This window comes from Takifugu rubripes, chromosome 9, assembly GCF_901000725.2.
Source record: "Takifugu rubripes chromosome 9, fTakRub1.2, whole genome shotgun sequence".
NCBI lineage: Eukaryota > Metazoa > Chordata > Actinopteri > Tetraodontiformes > Tetraodontidae > Takifugu > Takifugu rubripes.
In genome coordinates, this window is record NC_042293.1 from 4,445,142 (window position 1) to 4,465,888 (window position 20,747).

At 44.2% G+C, this 20,747-nt stretch overlaps 1 protein-coding gene across 5 annotated transcripts; it reads left to right on the forward strand.

The window, feature by feature from the left end:
* The first annotated feature begins 2,984 nt into the window (after positions 1-2,984).
* On the forward strand, positions 2,985-19,678 carry LOC101071885 (protein arginine N-methyltransferase 8-B). Of its 5 annotated transcripts, none has more exons than XM_029842018.1 (12): positions 2,985-3,615; positions 5,795-6,040; positions 7,386-7,541; positions 11,383-11,446; positions 12,389-12,531; positions 12,796-12,886; positions 14,414-14,529; positions 16,213-16,287; positions 17,762-17,912; positions 18,782-18,903; positions 19,141-19,194; positions 19,289-19,678. In XM_029842018.1, the coding sequence occupies exons 1-12, from the start codon at positions 3,547-3,549 to the stop codon at positions 19,370-19,372; spliced, it is 1,371 nt and encodes a 456-aa protein (XP_029697878.1). In that variant the 5' UTR covers positions 2,985-3,546; the 3' UTR covers positions 19,373-19,678. The 5 variants fall into 5 exon arrangements, with proteins under 5 accessions (XP_029697878.1, XP_029697879.1, XP_029697880.1 ...); XM_029842019.1 differs by having other exon boundaries at positions 12,799-12,886; XM_029842020.1 differs by lacking the exon at positions 19,141-19,194.
* The last annotated feature ends 1,069 nt before the right edge of the window (positions 19,679-20,747 follow it).

Below are 20,747 nucleotides of genomic sequence, written 5' to 3' on the forward strand. Positions count from 1 at the left end.
TTTTGTGACAAGGAATAAATATGGCACCTCTTTCTGGGATGAGTTGGAAAACTAAAACTGGCTCATTGGGTTTTGAGTATCATGGAAATACAGAGTGCTAATGAGGAAGAGTGAATAAAAAAAGTAATGAACTTTAGTAAATATGGGAGTTACTATTTTGGTCTAATATAATGTATTTTTCGTTCTTTAGTCATTTCATTATGCTAATTTTCTTATGACAGAAGTGACTACACTTTTTGATTACGTTCATATTTTTTTGTGCAAAAACTGCTGTTTACTTCAATATTACATTTATTTCTGAGATGTGTGTTTATGTGAACAGTTGTGACACATCACCTCAATTTTTGGCTGGCCAAAAGAGTAAAAACTGTTGGCTTTATTACACCGGACAGAGAATAACAAGAGCATCAAACTGTGCACTTATTCAGGAAGCATTGCAAGATTGGGAGAAACTAAGACCTGTGTCAGATTACAGGCAGGAAGCTGGTGTTTCTCTACATTCCAACCTGCCAGCTGCAACTTCATTTGCAGCAACCACCCATGCAGCTTTGCTTGGTTTTGGAGAATTATTTGCCGATCCTGCACGTGAAGTGTGACACACTGCTGGAGAAAGTTTGCAGTGCTTGGTGCATTGCAAACACATCGCGCCAGCTGAGAGCTTTTGCAGGCACTTGACGCTGAACAGACAGCCATAAATAAACATCAAGCCTGGTCAAATAAGTGCTTGATACTCCAGCTCCACTGGCAACAAAGAGGCAGCACATCTTCATCACAGTCAAACATCTCCACTGATGTTTTACTGTTAAATAATCCCAATCTAAAGACTCCCAGACAGGACAGTGTCTTTGCCTGTCACAGCCTCCCCTGTATAGTCTTTGATAATTGTGAGGGAGAACACCCCCCCACCCCCACCCCGCCCACACACACACACACACACACACACACATACACACACACACAGGTATTCTGTAATTATACGTAAACCTGGTGAGAAATTAAGTCTTTCATCCCATCATTCCTTCCCTCTGTTAGATAGACGGTGCACGCCTTCCTCAGCGGCAGCCTTTTAGATAATTAGTGTATTTGAGTCGTGTCCCACATTTGCTAATCCAAAACGAGGGAATCCATAAGTGGAATGTGTTTTAACGAGAAATTTGAATTTATCGTCGCGGTGCTCACTTCAGTGTGCATGACAGACCCTTCAAACAGAAAATCAAAATAAGTCAATTTAGATTTATTGTATTTATTACATTTACGGAACTTCCATTTTTATGCTTCCAGGTCAGAAAGCTGACAGTACACCAAATCTTCTATTTGCTCTGCAGGAGAAAAGCAAATCAAACTGCTGAAGATGCACAATAATCATAATGATCACATGAGGCTAAATAGCATCGTGAGAAGCTCTGGTGTTTATTCCTTGTCTTTAAATGACAATATAAGATTGCCGTACAAGCTTGAGATGAACAATGCTGTCAGCACTCAACAACTGATGGCTCCGCTGCTCCATTTGCTACCACTGCTGTATCTAAGCGTGTCACTGCATTACAGAGAACTCCAGCCGGGATAAACAGGATGCTGTGTGAGTTCTACAAGGAGATCGGAGATCTTTAGCCAGAGTGAATGGAATAAAGACTAACAGATGCAAGGCTCGTCTTTCAAGGTCACAAGTGGTCCAGGTGAAGAGGGGCAGAGAGAAAGATTCACAATGATGATGCTCACTGTGTGTCAGGACTTAAACAGAGCAAAGAGCTCCTTTGGCAGGATCAGTCATCTGCATGGTGGAATAAATCTTTAGGAATGTGACCGTGCGGGTTGGACCCATACTTTCAGTCACATTACTGAACACTTTTTGAAGGCTTCTCTCTATGACCATTCCCACCAAAGGTGTCTGCAAAGCCGAATACATCTGCAAAATTTCTACTTTACAGAACAAACCGAGCTACTTCATGCATATTTACGATAACAAGCCTGCGGAACAGTGTAGTCAGGAAGACAGCGCACTGTATTTGCAGAGAAGCTGAGGTGCACACTCACAGGCCCGCTGCTTCGTGTTCCCGGATCCGTCCATGTGGAGCAGACGCGCCACAGAGGAAACATTTGGAGTGGCTCTCATTTCTACCCCAGAAGCCTGTTTTTTCCTTGCTGAGGTTCTGCCCACCCTCTCTGCTGAATAATGGAACACGTGCAACAAGGAGGATGGCCTTGTACTGGAAATAGATGCCATCACTCAAGCAGACACAGAAATGAGGGATGGGCGTACCTGTGCAGGTGACATCCAGTCGAAAAAAGAAATATGGCGTATATTTCTTTTTTCGACAGTGTTCCAGTTAATTTTGATATCACTCTCTGTTACCTCACACCTGCTACAAGCTTCAGTAACTCTGCTTCACTTCTTGTCAACCACTCACCAGCCTGGCTTGTTGGGGAAGGGGGGCGGGGGGCTGCTATGGTGTGTAGCATGTATCGCAGAAGGTTTTACGGTCAGGTTTTTCGACTAATCTCGTAACATTCCCGTCAAATATGTTTCCCATAAAACCCAAATTGTTTTTTTCTGTCTCATAATATCAAAGCATGAGCCACGATTCCCCCTGGCTGGCCCCAGTATTTGGGGCAAAAGTGATGGCAGACGCGATGCAATGCACTACGATGCAACTTCTCAATAAAAATGCAATAAAAGTAATGCTGCAGGGAGTTATTTCCTTTTATAAAATCAATGATAATATCCCTGATATTCTGTTATTATTCATAACTACACTGGCTGTTACTGGGGAAATGCAGTGCAAGGGGTCTGGGGGGGGGGGGGGGGGGGGGGTGCAGCAGGATTATGCAGTGGATTTTTTATGTTTATTATAAAGATAGAGATAAGTGCAGAGGTGGGCTCCTGGCATCAGTACTCTCTCTCTCTCTCTCTCTCTCTCTCTCTCTCTCTCTCTCTCTCTCTCCCTCTCTTCAACTTAAGAGTTCAGAGAACAAATGGAGTCACAAAGGAGTTCAGTGCATCAGTGCATTCGCCGTACCATGTTTTAATAATCAGTCACGGCGCACGTTATCCCCGGTTTTCGGACTTGCGTGCGTGCGTGCGCCCGGCTCCAGGTCTCTCAGCTCTGCGCGGCTGCAGCGGCCGATGTGCTATTTTTAGACACAATGTTGCGGTGACGGCGGATTCAAGACTGGGGCTAAAACAGTGCAGATATGACAATCTGCTGCTTTGCACCGCCGCGATCTGCGCAGTCAGTCACAGGAGGGCAGCTTCATTGGGCAGACGCGATGCTCACCAGGAAAACACGACAACGCGCTGCAAACTTTTGCACCGGGAAACCCTCCGCACTTCTCAGCAGCAATATCGGCAACCTCAGGACCTGGCGTAGTTTTTGAGTTGTTGTTGTTATTATTTTTGCTTACAACACAGTTTTTTAGGGGGGATAAACTAGATGTTTATTTGCTGGAGGATAAAAGTGCGGAGGTCGTTTGTCGGGAGGGAGGCGCGCACTGGTTCCACCGTCCGTTCGCTTCTTGTCGATTGGGGACACGTTTTGACCGGCGCTTATGGGAATTAAGCACTCGTCCCGCTGCATGCTCCTCAGGAGGAAGATGGCGGAGTCCGAGAGCGGTGAGGTAAGTGCGAGACACCTTGGCACCTTTTGTCCCTCTGTCCGGCTCACCAAGTTGCAGTTACGACCCGGACCACGATGCATTTTGGGGAACAACTTGTGAAATGATGATCCTAAAAATACAATTGCATTTGAATTGATTTATGTGTGAAAAGAGTGTTGGTGCGTGCATGAGCAACATGCGCTCTCCAAGGTGCTGCAGCACCTTCAGTTGTCGGCGGCAGTCGGAAAAGCGCAGAGAAGGTGACGTTTCAACACCTGCAGGAGCGTCAGTGGCTCCTAGAACCAAAAGTAGAATCCACATTGTGCGGAGAGCAATTTGGGGTCCGGGTTTCTCTCTGAAAACCCACAATCTGTCACCTTCCCATGAAGACGTCTCACCTGTCCCGACACATTCACATCCAGAGCATAACCACACTGATGGTGGAGATCTGCTGACTCATCTTTAGGTTGTGCTAGTGGAGATGAAGTGTAGCAGGAGGCCATCCTCTCTGGTCACCTGTGAGGTCAGCAGGTTCGTGATGCATTTGAGATGGATGAATGGACCTCAGCTCCTTTAGTTTAAAGGCATCTCATAAGTGCCATTATGGCACCAGCCCAAAGTAACATAGGACTTTATAGTTTTTACACTCCATAAGGCATGATGGTCTTTCTGAAAGCTCTGTCTGCAGGAAGCCACTATAGGCTTTAAATCATAAATTCACTTTAAGGATGCCTATATTGATACAATAGTTGCCAGCGCCATTTCTCACTCTTTTAATTGCTGACTCTAAAATTGACGCTCCTAGAGGCAGTTGAGGGGTACTGTAACATTTAGAAACAGTCAGAATGAGCTATTTTCTTATGCAGGCTGTACTTTTCTTATTGTTAGTGCTCCCTCCTCAGGTCAGCATCAAAGATTATTGGTCTGTTTATTTTTGTTTGTTTTAAAATGTGCATCTATCATTCTTACACCCAAAGATTTGACAGTAAATGCAACACTGATGGTCCACAGTGGACACATACAGGTTGATTGTTTTGTATTTAAATGTAGCATAGATAATCTCCGAGAGAACTGTAAAGCTAGTCCAACCGAAGATCTGCTGCGTTAATGAAGCTCATTTGCAAAAGAAAAAACGATTGTTTTCATGCGCTGCTTCCATTCTAAATGTGTGTGTTCATGAGATCAGCGTTATATGTTTGAGTAAAATTCAGGGGAGGAAAAAAAAGGAGCATATTTGTGCTGTGAAGATCATCCTGCTCTCTTGGATTTGCTGGAGAAAATTAATATAAAGGTGTTGGGATAGATAGTTTCAGTCTGAACCTTTCACCCCACACTTTATTTCTCACCTTCTTTCACAGGTTTAAACTTAAACTTAGAAGCAAAATGAAAATAATAGGTTTTGTAGAAGGGTCGTGGTAGCTCAGGCTTTAGGGCTGAGAAGCAATCGGTTCTCAGTTCAAGAGCGGACAAAAATAGGTGCTCTGGTAGTAGGGGGAGGCGACAAGACACCCTCAGAGTACTGCTAAGGTACTGTGCCTCCCATGCCTCCCATATGCAGCTGGAATACCCTATAATACTCTCCTCTTGACCCCAAAAGAGATAAAGCGGTCAAGAAAAAAAGGAAAATAGGTGTTATGATAAGAAAACAGCGTTATAGTCAGTATTCACCATCACCATCACCGAAAGTCCAGATGCACCACTCTGTTGACTGCGTCTCTCTCATTTTTAGAGGAATAAGATTTGCTGTAAGAAAACATAAAACATGGTGGTATGGCAGACGGTATGGGATTCTCTCTCTCTTATACACACACTAGCACACACACACACACACACACACACACACGTGTAGCCATTACCACAAGGCCCCAGAGGTGATAATCATTACCTTCTGTGCAGAAGAGGCTCCTCATGTTCATCTCTGCCTTCTGACTAACACGCTGATCTGGTGTCAGTTTTCACTCTGCTCTCTCAGCCCGGCAAGACTCCATTCAACTCTGTGACCTCACCAAACTCCTTCTGACAGCTTAGAGCTTGCTGAGGCACCAGGACAGATGGAGATGGAGAAGGAATGCTGGATAAGCCCTCCTGCATCCCTGGCTGATGAACTTTAAAATGCCTCCATTGTTCCAAGGCAGATGCTAGGTTGCTATCTAGACCTTCTTGCTCCTGAAGGAATTGATTGGCTGTTTTCTATTTCCAGCAACACCAGCCACAACCTCAGCCCGTACGCATCATTCAGTCGCAGTCGGCCCAGCCCACCTCCTTGCCCAAACCCGTGCCTTCAGTTCAACATGCCGCGCGGCCTCCTCTACCCCCCCACACGCCTCATGCTGCAAGCCTGCCAATCTGCCCAGGCCGGGGCAAAATGGCCAAGTTCCTCAGCCCAGATGAGATGACGTCACGAGACTACTACTTTGATTCTTACGCACACTTTGGTATCCATGAGGTAGAGTTTTAGACTTTATCACAGAGTTTTTCATGTTTAAATATTCTCATTAGGTTATGGATGCATTTTTTTGAGTGATTGTGTTGTTGATCAAATTAGCACATGAGCCCAGAAAATGACTATCATTATCCATAAGATAGTAAAAATCAGCAGTTGCGTTTATTTTTACTTACTTAAGTTTAGACTGTAATGTTCTAAAAACAGGACCAAAAGAGCAACTAAGTCAAACATGTCATTCCACATTCTATGGACTACACTATCTAGCTGGCATAAATTTCATGTGTCGCGTTGTTGCTCCAAAAGCTTTCAGGGTTTAAATCCTGTTTTTGTCCTCAGTTATCTTTTTTTCCAATATAAATAAAAGGCAGTGCTCCAAAATTTAGGGCCAATCTTAATTAGGCTCAAGTAGGCTGCAAAAAAAGAAGATAAGATAAGAGTCGTCCCATTTTTTGAAGTCACACTAACCTTATATCACAAAGTTTCAACAAAGCTTGACTACAAAGCTTGAAAGGTGCATCAGATGAATAATTTGAGCAGTTCTTACCATGCTAACCTGTGGTCATCTGTCTAATTTTATGACCGGTTGATGCCAAAGCTCGTGTAGATTTCCCTGGTGAGTTAGGTTACAGTTAGGCTCCAAAACTGATGAAACAATGCAAATCTGTAGCTTATACTCTTTAAATGTATATAATCGAAACACACCCCATCACAAACCATTAGCATTGTTTTGGTTTTAATCACAGTATTAGATCCTAACTACGGAGCCTTTAGCGTCCATAGTCATGGAGCCTCCTCCAAACATTTAATTCACTGCTGTGGTCTTTAAAGATGCTAAACAGGTTCACTGTGGAGCGATGATTAGAGGAGCGTTTCTCTGGACCTTCAGGCTTGCTCATCCAGCAGTGCGGTTTTTGTGAGAACTGTGGTTAAAGTCACAGTCAGCTAATCCCATCAGAGGGATCTAACACAGGAATGAGAAAAGGTCTCACCTGGAATTCTAATATCTAATTCTAATATTGTGTAGCATCTCACTCTCTAATGTGCAGTTCATTCAGGGGTCCTGATCTGTCACACATTGCTCTAATTACAAGAGACAAACAATTTTTGTTATCAGACTTATTTTGTGTACATTGTGGGACATTCGTCTTTATCCTAATGCATGCAGGAGACAAAACAGAGGCTCAGGCTGGCTGAGCCCGCAGGCTGATGGGGTTTAGTTTGGATTTGCAACCAGAAATTGGAAGATAAAAGTACAATGAAATTTGTTTTCGACACGTGGCAGGCGAATTGTGGGGGTTAGCTGCATCAACGCTACTCTGATGATGCTTGTGATGTGCTGTACCAGGAGATGCTGAAGGACGAAGTGAGGACGCTCACATACAGGAACGCCATGTACCACAACAAGCACGTCTTCAAAGACAAGATTGTGCTGGACGTGGGGAGCGGGACGGGGATCCTGTCCATGTTCGCTGCTAAAGCAGGAGCAAAGCAGGTGTATGGGGTGAGTTTACTGTCAAGCTAGCTATCACTGTGCTGTAAGTTGAAGTTCTCAAGGGGCTCAGGACCTAGGAGAATTCCTCTACTTTGGTGCCCCACATATCTTTGCACAGGTCCAGACCATGCGGCCCGTCCTCACGTCTCTCTTTCTGTTAGCTAACACAGCTGCTCCTTTCTTTGAGCCCTCAACAGAACTTCATTCCAGCTTTTCTCAGTGCTGTACAGACAGATTTCACATGAGATGAAGATCCCTGGGATTGAGTTTCCATTTGATTGAAAAGCTTTTAGTCTTTGTCTTGTAGAAATTGTCTTGTAGAAAATGTGGAACTGCAGCAGCAGCAGCAGCAGCACACAAACACCGGCCTTGTTATTTTGAAAACGATCGACTTTGCTCTAGTGCAGGAGCCCAAACCAGTCCACAACCCATCGAGGTTTTCTGTCCCACCAGGCAGAAGTGTTTCCGGGGAGGACTGGGTTCGACACCTCAAATTCAAAAGATCTGCTTGTGTATCCAAGTCTGGTCTTGCTCGCTCTGTATTCTGGCTCATCAGCGAACAGATGCATCCAAAATTATAACCAAAACAATAATTCTGTTATACTTTTCGTGAGTCATCAGCAAAGACAACTGTATCCCATGATTTACGCTCAACAAAAGGCCTAAATGGGCTTCGAAATCACTCCAAATGTTGCTGTAATGTGTTTTCCATATTCAGTCGAACAAAGGGTGACGACTGAGCATGCGAGCCACGTGCCACACTCACTCATCCTCAGAGTCATCATCAGAGGGCGTATGGGAAAGAAATCTGCACGTGCATCTTTCAAAGTACTTGGCTGTCCGTATGAATGACAAAGACCTGAAGGAGGACGATGACAGTGACAGCGGTGAAATGTGCCTTAATGTCTGGTGCAAGATAGGAGATTGTGTAGAGATAAAGGACAGAGCATTGAGAATGTGTCAAAACTAAGGCCTGATCTGAGTCCCCAAACTGTGCAAATTAAAGTCCAGAACGAGAGAAAGAAAGTAAATGACAAGAGGGGACCCATAAAGACAAAAGAGCTAATCTTATCAGTCAAAAGGCATCAATATTAGAAGATTTGTCAGTGTTTGCTGGCTTTTTCTGGCAACTCAGTTGTTCCTGCTGTGTCTGCATCACATCAGAAGTCACAGAGATTATTTGGCTGTTATTTTGTTACTTATGACACTTTTGAGCAGGTGGTGCTCGAATGAAGAAACACTTAACGAATCTTCTGTTCTGATAACAGATATAATAAAGCTGATTACACGGCGACAGCTCTTTCTGCCTGCTGCGCGACGAGCACCAATAGGTGATCTGAAAGATGCGTGACTCGTTGCTGCATAGCAGCAATTTGGTTATAGGTGGCACAGAACTGATGAGCCATTGTGGTGTCGTTGACAGACTACACCTGGCTGCACTGCAGTAATCAGTGGAGCTGAATCCAGGCTAGCATCTTTGCTAACATTATAAGTAAATTAAAAAGTTGTGCACCGAGGTTCAATGTCAGTCAAATGAGGAAACCAAGGCACAGCCAACAGGACAGGAACAACCACAAGTACAGAAGTGCATTTAATAGAATTTAAGTAGTTAACATGCAAAGCATGCAGCATGCAAACAACAGACTTACATTCAGATATTGTGGCTTATTATTTAGCATTTCAGAGAAGAAGAAAAAATTATTTGTCTTTGTTCACACTGTAGTACGTGGGCGCAGTTAGAAAATCATTCATGTCGTCCTTCTGGAGGAGACAAGAGCCTGGAGGGGCTTAGCAGGCTGACAGTGAGCCTTCCCGGCTGAGAATAAGTGAGAATATGTTGATTGTAGAGACACCTTGAGGCCCAAAGGACTTTCGCTTAACCCGGACCGTGATAGACACGTACCTAATGGCTGTGTGCTCCCGCAGCGACAAAAATGAGGAAATATTGTAAATGAACAGGCTGCTGTCAGCCCCCCCCTCATTTTAAAAGGTAAAGCCTTTTAAAACCTGAACACTCAAGCTGGTATTTGAACCAGCAGGAGGATGACCAGATGGACCTTTTTCAGAACAAATGAGCATTCACAGTTTGACTAGATTTAAAAAGGAAAGCACACGGTCAACTCAGATCAACGCCGTCAGACCACCTGCCACTGTAAAAAGGACAGTATGGACAAATTCTTCCTGCTGTGTTATGCTCTGGCTGCTGTTTAAAAACAACGAGCGCCTGGACTTTATTGTGATGAACGAAGCGCCGTGTGATGCAGTAATGTTGTTAGAACAGGCACCCCGATAAATCACCTGCTGCTGGCGAGCGTGGCAGGGAGGACCAAACATGCTGCACAAGCTCAGGCCACAGATGCAAAGAGAAGAAACAAGGCGAGAGATGCACCAGGGTCAAAGAGAATTCAGAAGAATTCAAAATAGTGATGAGGCAGAGAGCTGGAGGTCCTGGCACTGCTCAGTGTCTCTTTGTGACTAATCCTCACTTTAATTAAGATGCTGCGTTCATGTCGATCACCTCTTGTGTTTTCAGGCTTACGAATCACCAAATGTTAAAATGAGTGATTCAAGCTAGAGTTTTGGGAAACAAATTTTCAAAAAAAGAACAGCTAAAATCAAACATCTTCATCGTAGAATCGACGTTGGTTCTCATCTGGTCCATATCTGACCTCTGGAGATGTATGTTTAAAACCTTTGAGTCTGTTTTAGGAATAACCAAGAAAAGATTTGAGTCCAGGTTGATGCTTTCCATTCCAGAGTGACTCGTGGTAGATGGTTATTTACATCAGGAGGGATAAGTAGCAAGTGGATCCATATAAAAGCAGCATGTTGAGGCTGTTTTGGCCCGTTTAGGCCCGGATTAGCCAAACAAATGTGTGTAGAAGCTACATGAGCTGCAGTGGAGTTTACAGCCTGCTCAGCTTGCTAATATCACAAACAACATATTACTTTAAGACCACATTCTGGTCATAATACTACACTTATGTCTCTCATGGGTTCTTGCATTTGTGCTCATAATCAGTAATAAAGTGTAACTTTTTACAGCCCCGAGTTGTTTAATTGCTTGAAAATCTCAGCTTTGCTCCTGCTGACAGCCATAACCTAAAACATACCAAAGGCACCACGGTCATCCATCACTGGCCAGTTCATTTGTCCATACATCCCTCTCCTTCCAAGTGTCAGGTGGCAGGGGCAGCAGTTTGTGCAGGGACGCCCAGACATTCCTCTCTCCAGACATTTCCCCGCACACTTCCAGGAGAATCCCAAGGCAATCCTATGCCAGCCGAGTAAGTCACTCCGACATGTCCGGGGTCTTTCCAGGAGTCTCCTCCATGCCTAGAACACCTCTCGATGAGGGTGGAAATGTAGATTGGTAAAAAAGGAGCCTATCACTTTCTTTACCACGATGGACCGATACAACGAAGGCATGGCCACTGCACCAATCCGACTCTTATCCTTCCCTAACTTACATATGAACAAGATCCCAAGATGCTTAAACTCATTCACCTGAGGCAGGAGCTCGCACCTGACCTAGAGGGGTAAAACCCCATTTTCCAATGGCCTTGGCCTTGGCCTTGGCCTTGGACTTGGAGATGCTGATTCCTATCCCAGCTGCATCGCACACAGTTGTAAACTGCTCCAGTACATGCTGAAGTTCCTTGACTGAAGGAAGCAACAAACATTATTATCTGTGAAAAGCAGAGATGACCGGGACCCCCTTCAGCCCCCGGCTGCACCTAGAAATTATCTCCATAGCAATAATGAACAGAAACATTGGCAAAGGGCAGCATGCACTTGGAACAGGTTGGACTTACTGCCGACAGTTAATTTGTTTATTCTATTTTTTCAGATCGAATGTTCCAGCATTGCCGAGTACTCTGAGAGGATCATCAAGTCTAACCACCTGGACAGTGGTAAGGGGTGGAGCCGGTCCTCCTCACTCCGTCCCACTAAAGCTGCAGTTGAGCAGCATCAGTTCAGCATTGAGAGGCACTTGAGGGGCCGGTAACCTGGTTAGCACCGGAGAAAGTGAAGGAGAGATACAGGAAGGAGGAGATGTGAGGAGACGAAAGCATAGCAATTATATTCTGTACCACCTCATTTGTATTAATTTGCTCAATCGTGACTCTAGATCTTCAGATTTAGTTCTGTACACCAGTAGATGCCCAATGATTCCTACTGAATCTGAGCAGGAATGAGTTTAAGTGAGGAGAGTTTACACGGTTGTGCAGATTTAATCATCTGTGAAGACCACTCAACCTTCCGTCTTCCTTCTTTTCTCTCTGCAGTGACTATTTTTTCCTTCAGTGCACGTGGGCTCTGAAACTCAGATGCACTGTTGTGTTAACGGGGAAAGAAAACTCCCTTTTTCCTTTTAGAATGTCAGTGTGAGACTTTATCTTCTCTGCATGGCACCAGGCTGTGCACAGTGTTGTCCTAATGCACGTTTCAATTTCTGACATTACAAAAAAAACCCTAAAAACTTGAACAGGACTGTATACCAGTTTTTGAGGTTTGCAAAAGTTCCCAACTGTGCACCAGCCTGATAAGAACAACATAAAACAACCCAGTCTATAGCGGGGTTAAGAGGGGGTTAGGAAGGTTTAAATCTTTATTTAGTCCTTCCTATGAAAGTAAAATAAATGAATGAAACATCAGAACAGAAGAGTTCTACCACCAGAGGGGGATCTAGATGGCCAAACACAGGGAAACATCTGGCATTCAGCATTTAACATCATGTCACATCTGGTGCAATTTGTTTGGAAACAATTCAAATATTAACATAGCTGCGGTGCACTCTTAACCATAGCATTCGGTGCACGGCGCTTCAAACGGCGACTGCTTATGTGTTGCAGTTATCACCATCTTCAAAGGAAAGGTGGAGGAGACGGAGCTTCCTGTCGAAAAAGTGGACATCATCATCTCTGAGTGGATGGGCTACTGCCTGTTCTACGAGTCCATGCTCAACACCGTCATCTTTGCAAGGGACAAGTGGCTGGTATGATGTAGCCACACTGGCCCTGTATAGCACAGCATCAACCTGCGGCATTGATTGTAAAAATTGTAAAAATCATTAAGAAACTATTGAGCATTATTCTGGAACCCATGTGATCCATGAAATACATCAGTTCCGGCATTCAGATGGCCCATTAGCTTGTAAATTAGCTCTGTATGTGGCCGAAGGATGAAACGTTGGCAGCAAAGCGGCATTAAATCTTTCATAACCACGTCCTGAGTTGTTGTCCTTATCTGGTTTGTCAAACAGAAGCCTGGTGGACTCATGTTTCCTGACCGGGCCTCTTTGTACGTGGTGGCAATAGAGGACCGGCAGTACAAAGATTACAAGATACACTGTGAGTACAGCTGAGAGCACGCTTCAGTGGTTACTAGACGGGGGTTGTGTCCTCACCCTGAGCTGGGAATGGGAACGCTTCTCGCTCTTGCACTCAGAAAAAGGAAGGTAGGGTTCATACATTTGTGCAGAGGCGACACGAACGAGTTTGAGCCCGTCCTCGGGCAGAATGTCAGGGGCGGTAATTGACTTTACAGTATAAGCCACAAGGCGCTCCCCCTCTGCATCATCCCACTCTGATGGTGCCGGGAGGGATGTGGGTGAGATTGCCAACTGGTCATGAGACTTTAGAAGCCTGTGTGCAACCTGACTGACAAAAGCCCCACACGCAGAAGACTCCCACACACAGTCCCTCATGCTTCTGGGAGCCAATATGGCAGTCTAGTTACTCACTCTGATGTAGCACTGGTCCCAGGTCTGGCTCTGTCCTCTCTGCTGTCAGGTTGTGACACAGAGCATCGGGACAGTTGCACATTATGAAGGTAATTTTATCTGTTCAGCTGCAACCACAGTCACTCTGCTTCCATCTCTGTGTCTATATCTGGATCTTCACGTTCTTTCCCATCCCTTCTTCCTTCCTGTAAGAGCTCAGATTTCTCCTCTCCAGTCAAAATAACTTCATCTCTGTAATCCACACTCAGCTCTTAAGCAACCATTGCTGTTCCAACCTGACTCTCATTGTACTTTAAACCGTGAAAGGCACATTTAAACCCATTGAAACATTGAGATGATTGTTTTGAAACCGGGATAAACATCAGAAATGCTTCAATGTGTGCCTCAGGAGACTCTGAACCGTACCAACAGCAGCTGTGAATGTGTGATTTTGGTGACCTGTCCAGGGTGTCTCTGCCTGTTTCCCAGTGGCTGCTGGGATGTGTGGCACACTCTGTGACCCAAGGTTGCAGTTTTCAGAAGATGGATGGATGGATGGATGGATGGATGGATGGATGGATGGATGGATGGATGGATGGATGGATGGATGGATGGATGGATGGATGGATGGATGGATGGATGGATGGATGGATGGATGGATGGATGGATGGATGGATGATCTATGGACCACTTCAACCATAACACCGAAGTTCTCCTCTCAACTACAACTTGTTCATATATCACTAACAGCATGGTACATGCTCATCAAGTGCCACTTTAGTACCTTAGATTGATTCATTTGGCCTCTTTTCAGCAGGTCTTTGTGCCTCTTCTGCTCTTTGGAGCTACTCTGGGCTGCACTTTATTGAGCAAGCAAACTGAAACACAAATACGACCCATGAGAAAATCCCCGGGGAAAGCAAGGAAGGGCTCATTATCGCCAGCTTCCTGACCCGTTGGAGTAGCTCGCTGCTGTTTAGTTATGATAAAGATGTTTGCCTGTGCATTATCTTAAGGGGTTAAATGAATAATGCATGGTGCGTTGGTGCCAGATATCTCAGGCAGGAGAAGAAGCTCAAAGAGGCTCTGACTTGGAATTAATCCTGGGATACGCGGTGACTTTTAACTTCCGACACGGCTGCGCTGTGTTTGCCAGGGTGGGAGAACGTGTACGGCTTCGACATGACCTGCATCCGCAACGTGGCCATGAAGGAGCCGCTAGTGGATGTTGTGGACCCCAAACAGGTGGTGACCAACTCCTGCCTCATCAAGGTGAGATAATGAGTGTTTATGCTCTTCTTTGGCTGGAGATGATCCTTCCACGCCTGAACATCTGCTATTGGACGGCGTTAACGGAGCGTTATGTCATCGTGTTTTGTGATTTTGATCCAAACTGAAATATTTGTTCACTGTTGGATCATAGCCATTGACCTCAGAGTGTGAACGTTATATCTTCCGGTCATTAAATGAGCATGTCCCCTTATTTTGATGAGAGAAAAAAAAAAAACTACTGAAATGATCATGTACATTTATTGATCTTGTAATTTATCGAGTCAGCCTCATTTTTTCAGCCTCATTGACCAGAGTTGAACTGAATGCAGGTTTTGAACCTTGGGAAAAGGTTACCCAAAAGCCTGAGGTCAGAGGATGATTTCAAAATGACCTCTTGTGTCCAGAAGGCCACAGATATGCCTTTAAAAGAGCGAAAGACAGTTCTTGATGTTCGGTGCTGTAAGCGCAGCAGTAAAAGTTGGAGATACTAGATAGGAAGAAAACCTTGAGAGAGGACAAAACACAGGTAGGAGACAGGAGGGGGACAGACACAGAAGATAGATGCTGGTTTCTCGGAAAGTTACGACCTTCTGGTAACTAATGCTGCATTTCCACTGATGGTATTTGCTCCACTTTGCTGCACTTGCTTTCGAAAGCCAGCATTAGGTTTGGGTAGTGTTTCAACTGCAAAAATAGTTCCTCATTGGACGCCACACAACGTATGCACTCAAACACACACTTTCTCTCTTAACCTGTTCCACTGTTAAGACTTTGTCATTAGTCTGAGCAGAAAGGAGAGAATATAGATCATAAAACATTTTTTTTGTATTACAGTCAAAATCCAGACACAGTACGATGTGAAAAATCTGTAACAAGACTTAACCGGAAATACACGAACAACTCACGTACTTTTAAAGCAAAACTAAGATTATTTTTGTTCGTCAAGTGTTTTGTCGATACGTGTCACAACTCTAGCTGCAGCATTTTGGATCAGTTTGGAAGCTTCGCAAAGAATTGTTTAAATGTCCTAATAATAATGAATTACAATAGTCCAGCCTGGTGGTAACAAGTGTATGGACTAACATTTCAGCATCATGTTGGGTCAATAATTTCCGGATCTTTACAATGTTTTACAAGTGAAAAAGGGCACTTCTAGAGACTGTTTAAATATGTGAGTTAAAGGTTAGATCCTGGTCAGAAGTTCCTCGCAGAGACTGGAGGCTAACGAGAAACACTCGAGTAATAATGTGATCTACTATATTCCTGAGAAGTTCATGACAAAACACCATGACCTCAGTTTTGTCTGAATTAAAGAGAAGCAAATTTGAGGTCATCTAAGACTTTATGTCTTTAAGACAAGCCAGAAGCTTCACTAACTGCTCTGTCTCCTCTGGTTTGATGGATAGATATAGCTGATTGTCATGAACATGAGCTAACTGGTATCTATCAGATAAATGTAATCTAAACCAGTCTAGTGCTGTCCTTCTAATCCTAATGAGATGTCCCAGTCTCTGTAACTGGATGCTAAGATCAACCATATTAAAGCAGCAATGAGGTCCAGCAGAACCAGTATAGAAAGCAGTCCACGAGTCCTGTTGGACACATTGCTGTTGTGTTTTTTTTTTTTTGTTTGTTTTTTTTAAAAAGGCCAGTTTGAGTTTTCTGAAATCTGTCACTTACCAGGGATGTCAATCTTGTGGCCATTCCGAGCAGTGCACTGTCCACAATGAAGACTTTTTTGGAACCCTGAAGAAGCAGGTACTAAAAATTTGTGCCAGGGACCAGGGACCAGGTACTTTTTTGCATAAATATGAGTAGAGTAGAGCTGACAGCATAAGTGAAAACACAACAAAAGATTTACTAATTTCTGATAACATCTGAACATTTAAAAGAGGGAACTTGAAACGGACTAGAGATTGTTCATCATATCAGTGGTTCTACACACTTTTAACACGATTTGTTGAGGTCTGTCCTGTTTTTCTGTGATAAGTGATGATTGTACTCGGCATCGGGACATTAACGGTCATCCCAACCAACACTGTCCATTATAATCCCTAATGCAGATCACACTGATAACACCTACGTGCACATTGGCTGCAGCCTCCGCGGACCAGCAAATGAAGTGTGACCTTGACACGCGTCTATCGCCCCGTCCCTCTGCACAGTGAGAGAGGGGGGCTCCGTGTCGTGCATGTCAATGGCAGCCAGTCTGGGCTGCGGCAACCTTAAGGCCAGCGTTGATCCGATGGATTAGATTATATATAGTATTTGATCATTACAGCCACAGTGTTGTTTATTTTTGGTTTTGATAATAACATTTAAATGCAGGAAACATAACCAGCAAAGGGATCAGTCATGAGTGTAATAAGGAAATAAAAATCTGAGCTCTGAGAATAACTGTGATAACTGTATACATGCTTCATCATCTTTGAATAGATTACTGAAGTGTTCACCCAGGACCTGCTGTTATTAAATCGGTGCAATAAAAACAACGGAGGGAAAGATTGATGATGATGATGATGATGATGATGATGTTGATGATGATGTTGAAGTCTAATCCCGTGGAAAGCATTGAATTTAATGACCTGTACGCGGCCTCCAGACTTATTGCAGCACCTTTTCTGCATTATTGCTTTCTCAAACTTCTAACATTGTAGATGCGAGAGCAGTTGTTGGTTTAAAGACAGCACAAGGAACTTCAGAATATTTATTATCCTCAATATTTTAGCCTCCCGCTGCCAGTGAACATAAGCCTCATTCCTTCACATTGGAGCTGTGACACTTTTATCGGCGTCTGTAGAACAAGATCAGCACGCTTCTGCCTCCATGTTTGGTTCTAAGCGTGCGCTGAGATTCACGTGAGCCTCACCTGCCTCTTCCATTCGGTAATCAAAGCTAATTTGATGTGCTGGCACGACGCCTTTCTTCTGACAGTCGCCTACGATTCAACAGTGAGGTTTATTTCTGAATGCAGTCTTAGAGAGCCAATGTGGCTTCACAGGCTTTGTTCAATTGCACAAAGTGCTGATGGGCCTTTGTCTCTGCTACTTAAGTACACACAAGGCTGTTGATTAGGGATCTATGTTTATGTTGAGGACACTTTGACTATTTCATTTATTTGGAAATTTGAAGCACAGAAGCATAGTTGATTATATATATATATATATATATTAGATATATAAAGATTTAAGGACTTGTCTGTGAAAGACTTCAACTCTGCTCCCTCTGACAGGAGGTGGACATCTACACAGTGAAGACGGAAGACCTGTCCTTTACCTCAGCATTCTGCCTGCAGATCCAGAGAAACGACTACATCCACGCGTTGGTCACCTATTTCCACATAGAGTTTACCAAGTGTCACAAGAAGACTGGCTTCTCCACTGGTCAGTTGCATCACTAGTGGCTGTTTTGCTAAAGATGGCATGATTTTGCCTTTTCTTTTCTTTCTTTTACTTTTAACATGTATGTCAGTGCATTGAAATACTAATATTTCCATTGAAGAACAAGAACAGTTTGATTAATGTCAGGATCTTTCAACGTTGCTGCGTGACTGACCTCTAGTGGTGGATATGAATAATAACAAATATGCACATTCTGTCCGCGGTTCTTCTATTGATTATCTGCAACAGTGTCAATCAAAGTCGTATGCCTTGTCAAGTCAGCACTGCCAATTGATTTCCAATAGAGTCTTGTAAGACATTTATCTGATGTAGATCATGAAGCTGAAAAGAAGAAATATAAACAGCATTGACATCACATGTACCAGATTAGACACAGCAGAAAGGAAGTGGTGATTGACTGACACCTTGTGAAGATTGAGCAGGGATTGCAGAGTAAAGGACGCAGTCATGCCCTTTCTTAGCTTTGACTTCACCCCATCATCTTCAGCTCGAGAGGAATTTGCTCTTTGCGCACTGCTTCCCAAAAAGAGACACAAACTTGGCTCTCTGCAGTACGTCCACTGTTTGACATTCACATCCCCCACATTTAGCCTCGCGATGGAGTCATAGTGTGGGTCTGTCCTGTATTGGTCTGTTACAGTATTCTGCCACACTGTCCTCACGGCAGAGGAGGTGCTGCATGGCTAGAAGAAGATTTGTAAACCTTAAATAGGTGATGTGTTGAACTGCAGCCGAGAACATGAAGACTGTTTTTACAGACCAGAATTGTTGGGAAATTGCACAGTTTTAACATCTAAATAAGAGATGTTTGTGTATATGTGTGTGTGCGTGTGTGTACGTGTGTGTCCCAGCACCAGATGCTCCCTACACACACTGGAAGCAGACCGTGTTTTACTTGGAGGACTACTTGACAGTGCGGAGGGGAGAGGAGATCAGTGGAAGTATGGCCATGAACCCCAATGAGAAAAACACTGTGAGTCTAACAAACAGTCGCTGAAGGCATTTGTGTCAAAGCTGAAGCAACGTTTATCCGCGATATTAGTTGTCGAGAGACAAATACGGTAAATATAGTGTTTTAGCGTTGCCAAATGTGTCAGGCTGTGCTGGATCAATAGCAGCAGAATGGCGGCTGTGCTCCTGTGACTTCTAAACAGAAACAGAGTGTATTGTTGACCTTGTCTGTCTCCCTCCTCTCCCCTGTGGGATGGAGGAGCGTGGGCTCCTAAATCGGCCGTCCTTATCAAACACCGTCTTCTGCTCCTGGGTCAGATAAACAAAAGCTCACAACTTAGATCTGCTGTTTGTTCAGTGCTGGAGGAATATTGACCCCTTCTCCCTCTCTTCTTTCCTCCCTGTAGCGGGACTTGGATTTTACCTTCGAGCTGGATTTTAAAGGGCAGCTGTGCGAAGCAGCCATTGGCCACGACTACAAGATGCGCTAAGTCCAGCATGGGGGGGGGGGCAACGTCTGGGACCGGCATTGAGGACCATCCCCTGCACAGCGGAGGGAGACAGAGCCACTCCTGCCACCTGTGAAAGAACACGGCAAAGACCAAGAAGAGGAGGTCCCACCAACGATAGATGAAGGCAGGAAGTAGTGAAACAGGAAGCGACGCTTGCTGTAAAACACTGAATGTAACACAGACAAAAAAGAAACCAGGGACGCTGATGAATGTCACTGATTATCGCCACGTATACCTGAGTGTTGGTCTGTGTTTAGTTACATTTTTGCTTTCCTGGAACCTTTTGCTGAGATCTGGAGACAAACCCCCAGTTTATTTGGTTCTCTCATGGTTTTCCAGCCAATTTAAGATGTGAATCACGTCACGTTCTGTCTGATAGCACATGAGTTTCAACTGTATCTGTTTAGTAGTGTTGAAAAAGAGAATGCCAGGGACAAGCCTGTAACGTGAAAGGTAACGTGTGTTTGTGTGGCGTGCTCGTAGCTTCCTGTGACTGTGACGTAGAAGGTGTTGAAGCTTGTTCCTGCGTGACGTCCTTTTTCAGATGTGATGTCGTTTCCCCACCACTCCCTTCCTCCTCAAGGCCTTGACCAAGCTGAAGCGCATCTGTGTCCTTGAGGCGTCTTTCAGCTGTTACTGTACTGTGCTATATGACCTTTGATTTGATTTAAACGTGAGCCAAAGAGTTTCTTCACATCGGGACGTGCACGTTCAGCTGATCGTGGGTAGGCAAACTAGCCCCCTCAGAAAAGCGACATAAAAGAGATGTGAGCGTCGACAGGTTACGGGGTGCTGAATGCATCACAAACAGCACACTCGTGGCATAAAGGAGGATGCTGGTATCAATCCATCAACATAAAGGGCACCAGTCACTTTATGATGCAGAATCAATCAAATACAGCTGATTGTGGCTCGTTGGCTGCAATGCAGACTGGTACACATCAGCAACATTAAACCTTAAAGAATGTCGAGTGAGAATGTGGCTGCCCAAAATAACTCCTGAAATAACATGTCAGAAACGCTCAACGTTTAAAATATTTGATGTATTAGCGGCACGTGTTATTAAATGTTGCATATATCACAGCAGCTGAATGAATAAAGCATTGTTCTTTAGACAACTGTCTCTGTTAAGGAAGCACCAAGGCACCTTTACAAATGCAATGACATCACCATGTCTTTATTGTCTCTTTTATATTCACAGGTGTGTAACTACACAATGACACGTGACATACTGGCAGTAGTGAAACACTATTGGTTACAGTGTAGACCATAAGATGGTTCAATCAACTCTGTAACAAGTGTGTCATCTCACACTTTAAATTAGCTGCACTGATAGAAAACGTTTGACACACAA

Coding starts and splice junctions, on each gene's coding strand:
- LOC101071885 (XM_029842018.1), top strand. CDS start 3,547: ATGGGAATTAAGCACTCGTCCCGCTGCATGCTCCTCAGGAGGAAGATG. Junction 12,532..12,795: donor TTGCAAGGGACAAGTGGCTG/GTATGATGTAGC, acceptor TGGTTTGTCAAA/CAGAAGCCTGGTGGACTCAT. Junction 19,195..19,288: donor ACACCGTCTTCTGCTCCTGG/GTCAGATAAACA, acceptor TCCTCCCTGTAG/CGGGACTTGGATTTTACCTT.